This window comes from Natator depressus, chromosome 6 (genome assembly GCF_965152275.1).
Source record: "Natator depressus isolate rNatDep1 chromosome 6, rNatDep2.hap1, whole genome shotgun sequence".
Lineage (NCBI taxonomy): Eukaryota > Metazoa > Chordata > Testudines > Cheloniidae > Natator > Natator depressus.
In genome coordinates this window covers 4,071,005-4,076,501 of record NC_134239.1, presented here as the reverse complement: position 1 = coordinate 4,076,501, position 5,497 = coordinate 4,071,005, and the positions used below count along the sequence as shown (strand labels likewise).

At 46.3% G+C, this 5,497-nt stretch overlaps 1 protein-coding gene across 1 annotated transcript; it reads right to left on the bottom strand.

The window, feature by feature from the left end:
• Nucleotides 1-529: 529 nt before the first annotated feature.
• On the bottom strand, nucleotides 530-4,425 carry LOC141988999 (olfactory receptor 8J2-like). The gene is made up of 3 exons (XM_074955198.1): nucleotides 3,503-4,425; nucleotides 719-817; nucleotides 530-611 (listed from the first exon to the last, which is right to left on the bottom strand). Exons 1-3 carry the CDS (start codon nucleotides 4,420-4,422, stop codon nucleotides 530-532), a joined length of 1,101 nt encoding a protein of 366 aa, XP_074811299.1. The 5' UTR covers nucleotides 4,423-4,425.
• Nucleotides 4,426-5,497: the final 1,072 nt, after the last annotated feature.

The following is a 5,497-nucleotide window of genomic DNA, read 5'->3' as shown; positions in this document are numbered from 1 at the left end:
GTTGGATTTAAATTCTTTGCCAATTTTCTTTTTATCTCTTTTAATCATGTTGTAAGTTATTCCTGGGAGTCCTTGTGACTCCTTATTTGAGATTCATGGAGCTGTTTTTTTTTCCCCCTTCTGTTTCTTCACGCCAGTAGAAATATGCCTCACACTGACATTGGCCAGAAGTGCACTTCTGAGGTGCACAACCTTGTCAAGGTCAAAACTTTCCCTTTAATTTTAAATGATCCCTATCCCTGGTATACCAATTCCAATTTTTCCAGAAACTTGCAAGTGAACTAGTGTGTGCCTTTTGGGAGAACGGTGATCCTTTTTGACTCACTGGCCCGCATTTTACCTGAGGAGTGCGGGAATCCCTTTTGGACCCCCTGGCTCCCAGAATCCCTACGGATCTTTCACTCAGCTGGCGACTGCGGGAATCCCTTTTGGACCCCCTGGCTCCGAGAATCCCTACGGATCTTTCACTCATCCCACTCACACAGGGAAGGTTTGTTTCGGGCCTCCACAACTGTCTTACAGCCCCCCTTCAGCAAAGAGCGACGGCTGGTGCCACATACTCTGTCACTTTGGGCAAGCTGATCAGATCACTCAGTGGCTTTTCAAACCACCTTCAGGTGGGAATCAGAGACAGGGGAGGAAAGAGGCTACGGAAACAGACCGTCAGAGGACGGAAGGGATGGAATCACACACTCCTAGACCCAGACAGGATCCTTGCCAGTCATGAGCCCACGGCTTCACAGGGCACTCTGGGAGTCTTTCTGTGACCCACACTGACACGTGTCTACTGACCTTCACTTTCACACTGGCACATGGAACCAAGTCTATTCATGACCTGCCCAGGTCTATCCATGACCTGCCCAGCCAAACTCAGTGGCTCTTCCTGGGGAAACCAAACCAGAGTCACCAAGCAGGAAGGGAAACAAAGGAAGCCCAAAAGGTGAGGAAAAAGCAGCAGGGAACATCCTTCTACATACACATTTTGTCTTCTGGTAACCAGGTGGAAATGTTTCTCAAAGGGGGAATAGGATTCTAAAAAAGAAGGTGGAGACATCCCAAGAAGCTGTCCACTCTCTCACGCGTGCTCTCTCTCTCTCTGTCTCTCTGCCCATTGATTCACTGCATCTGAAGGGATAAAGGAAGCAGCCATTGGACTGGGGGATGGATTGTGACAGAACCCACCTGCTGAAGTGAAGAAACAGATTGACAGAGCCAGAAGAGTACCCAGAAGTTACCTACTACAGGACAGGCCCAACAAAGAAAATAACAGAACGTCACTAGACATCCCCTTCAGCCCCCAACTAAAACCTCTCCTATGCATCAGTCGGAGAACACTTCAATCTCTTTGGTCACTCGATTACAGACCTAAAAGTGGAAATTCTTCAACAAAAAAAACTTCAAAAACAGACTCCAATGAGAGACTGCTGAATTGGAATTAATTTGAAAACTGGATACAATTAACTTAGGCTTGAATAAAGACTGGGAGTGGATGGGTCATTACACAAAGTGAAACTATTTCCCCATGATTATTCCTCCCGCCCCCCCACTGTTCCTCAGATGTTCTTGTCAACTGCTGGAAATGTCCCACCTTGATTATCACTATAAAAGGTTTCTCCCCCCCCCCCCCGCCCCGCTCTCCTGCTGGTAATAGCTCACCTTACCTGACCACTCTTGTTACAGTGTGTATGGTAACACCCATTGTTTCATGTTCTCTGTGTATATAAATCTCCCCACTGTATTTTCCACTGAATGCATCTGATGAAGTGAGCTGTAGCTCACAAAAGCTTATGCTCAAATAAATGTGTTAGTCTCTAAGGTGCCACAAGTCCTCCTTTTCTTTTTGCAGATACAGACTAACACGGCTGCTACTCTGAAACCTGTCTTAACTCATTGTAAGTGAAGGGAGGAAAAACAAAGAGGTACCACCAAGTCATGGGCAAACAAGTCAGTTTCAGAGCATTTTGGCCTTTAATTGAAATGACATTCATGGGAGGGGAAGGAAGGAATTATGCTGAGAGTAAAAATTTCTGAACATATTTACCCATCAAAAGAAGGAAAGAGCTTTACAAGGGAGGGAGAAGAATGATGGAAAAGGAGAGAAATATTGCTTTAATGGGAAGGGAGAAAACTCCCCCATTGAGTCAGGGAATGTCTATCCTCAGGCCATTACATTGTCTCAGCAATGGTGTGCAGCAGCACCATAGCGTAGATGCTTTCCACGTTGATGGAAGGGTTTTTCCTTCGACGTAGTTAATCCATGTCCCCAAGGGGCAATAGCTAGGTCAATGGAAGAATGACACTGAGGGTCAGTACAAGCTAACTGCCTCGCAAAGGGTGTGAAATGTTTCCCCACCCTGTGTGACAGAGCTCTGTTGACCTATTTTTTAAGCCTAAACATGGCCTCACAAAAGCTGCCGATGGAAAAGACCAGTTTGGAAATCTAGTCCTATCTCCCTGCCAGGGCAGCAGAATCCCCTTCGGTTCTTTCTGTTCAGGAGAGTTGGAAATATGCCGGCTGTCCCAGGTTCCCCGTAGAGATTATTCCGCATTCTCATTGAGCTCACTGACAGGCTGTGTGTGTGTGTTTGGTGTGCAGTTGGCACTGTGTGTGTTGTGTGTAGTGGGCAGTCTGTGTGTGTTGTAGTGGGCATTGTGTGTGTGTGTACTGCGCCTTCTCTGTGTGTGTGCATTAGGCACTCTGTGTGTGCATGGTGGGGGTTACAGTGGAGCTGAATATCAATTGTTGGCAGATGTGTGTCTATTGCCCTGCCCAGTGCTCTGGCTGGCATCCCCCCTCCTCCCAGTGCAGGGCTCCTTGTGTGATCATAGAATCATAGGACTGGAAGGGACTTCGAGAAGTCATCTAGTCCAGTCCCCTGCACTCACAGCAGAACTGAGTATTATCTAGAACATCCCTGACAGGTGTTTCTCTAACCTACTCTTAAAAATCTCCAAAGTGGAGATTCCACAAACTTCCGAGGCAAGTATTCCAGTGCATAGGCACCCTCACTGTTGGGATCTGTTTCCTAATGTCCAACCTAAACCACCCTTACTGCAATTGAAGTCCATGGGTTCTTGTGCTATCCTCCCTCCGCCCACACACACACACACACACACACACACACACACACACACACTTTTGCAATTTTATTCCTAATTTTATTCCTAAAACTCTGTGTAACTGGTTGGGTCACAGAAACCCCTTTGGAACTGCTACCCAATGTCCTGAGATGTGAAGCTGAACATTTCACCCTCTAGGTGGATGCCCCGAGCCACCAGCTTATAAAATCATTCTCTCTCGCTGGCCCTGTCATGCTTCCCATGTTTTGTCGACTGATCTCAGTTGGGGCCTGCAGACCTTGTAGGAATAGAAAAAAATTAATAATAATAATGATACAATAAAGAACAATACTCCCACGAAATTACTTTGTAATGGGCTGGGAATTGAATTCACCTATTTCCATTCCCCACCACTAAACAGATTCAAAAATTGGTTAGGAGTTTATTCAATGCTTTCCTCAGGGCATCCTTCACCTCCGTGTTCCTCAGGCTGTAGATGAGGGGGTTCAACATGGGGATCACCAGCGTGTAAAACACTGAGGTCACTTTGTCTGTGTCCCTGGAATAGCTGGAGGTGGGACGTAAATACATGAAGAAGAGGGTGCCAAAATACAGGACCACAGAATTCAAGTGGAAAGTGCAGGTGGAGAAGGGTTTGTGCCGGCCCTCAGGAGAGCGGATCTGCAGGATGGTGGAGATGATATAGACATAGGAGAGGAGGACAGTCACAAAGCTGATCACTTGAATGCAGCTCATGGAAGCAAACATCACAATCTCATTGATGCGGGTGTCAGAACAGGAGAGCACCAACAGTGGGAGGACGTCACAGAAGAAATGATTGATGATGTTGGAGCTGCAGATTGACAGCCGAAATATACAACACGTGATTATCAATGAATCCACCACCCCCACAGTGTACACCCCAACCACCAGCTGTTTACAAAGCTGCCTGGACATGGTGACCGTATAGAGCAGCGGGTTACAGATGGCCACATAACGGTCATACGCCATCACAGCCAGCAAGAGGCAATCAACATCTGCAAAAATGATAAAGAGAGACATTTGCACAGCACAGGAAGTATAAGAAATGCTTTTCTTCTCGGCTAAGAAATTCAGCAGCATCTTAGGGGAAATTATCAAGGAAATGCGGAGGTCACAAAAAGACAAATTCCTGAGGAAAAAGTACATGGGGGTGTGGAGTTGGGGATCAGTTGTGATTAACAAGATCATCCCCCCATTCCCCACCAGGGTGATACCATAAATCAGTAGGAACACCACAAATAGGGGGACCTGAAGCTCCGGACGATCTGTCAGTCCTGAGAGAATGAACTCAGTCACCTTCGAGTGATTTCCCTCTTCCATCACCTATAAACAGAGATCAGGCTGCTACATAGATGTGGTCAGGTGGATGGTGCGGAAAACCTGTCCCGTCTCTGTAATGAAGTAAGTGAAGATAAATGGAGATCAGTTTCTCAATAGACATCAGGACCCGCTCTGGAAAGGGCTTTGTACACAGATCCAGATATTCACAGCTGGTCATTCCAGGTGTTTGATAAAATGCAGACACTGTGCAAACACAATAACACACAGGTTAATCATACCCCCCACACAAACACTCCTGTTCACTACTCCGAACAGAAAACTGTGACTTGTGACTCTGCTGGGAGAGAATCAGTCTGAAGGGATTATTCCGTAGCTAAAGAAGGGGTGAGAGTAAAGGAGTGTCAATCTTTCCACCCTCTTTCAGCAAGGGGACCTCTATGGCTTGGCATGTCGGTTTGGGGTAAAGCTCCTCACTGTGCTAATTAAGCTGTTTGGCATTTACTGGAGCATGTAAGAAAACCCAGAGTCATCATAGGAAGCCCTGGTTTCAGTGACTAGGTAATTGCCTATTTTTTCCAACCAAGGAGGTTGTTCCTTTTGCTGAAGGGGTAGGAGCTGGGGCTGAGGCATTAAATGCTGGAGGCCTGGAATTCAATACCTGCTGATCCCCATGGTGTCTGTGTGCGTGTGTGTGACTGTAATTCAGGAGAATAGCACATACCTGCTGAGAAGAGAGAGAGAGATGTGGTGGCATTTCCCCATCGATAGAAACCACCAGTTTGGAGCATTCGGGAAATTTTATACTGAGATGTGTGATCTATGGGACATGATTCCTGAAGCAACTGGGAATACCTGCGCTCAGAGAGGCACAACACCGAATTAATGCATTCAGTGAACCAAAGCTACCCTCAGTGTAATTGGTGCCCTGGGGATTAATTTGACCTGCTCTTTCTTACTGTGTTATTAAATGATGCAATTTCTACCAGAGTTACAGAATATGAGGTTTGGGGTATATTTAATCCTGCTGTTTTCAGTGCAAGCTTTGTAATGTGAAGAGCTGATCCACAGAGGTTATTTGTGTGTGTGTGTAGACCAAAATCTTTTAGCTAAAAAC

Coding starts and splice junctions, on each gene's coding strand:
- LOC141988999 (XM_074955198.1), bottom strand. CDS start 4,422: ATGGAAGAGGGAAATCACTCGAAGGTGACTGAGTTCATTCTCTCAGGA. Junction 818..3,502: donor CTGAGGAAAGCATTGAATAA/ACTCCTAACCAA, acceptor AATAGACTTGGT/TCCATGTGCCAGTGTGAAAG. Junction 612..718: donor AAGCCGTGGGCTCATGACTG/GCAAGGATCCTG, acceptor TCCCACCTGAAG/GTGGTTTGAAAAGCCACTGA.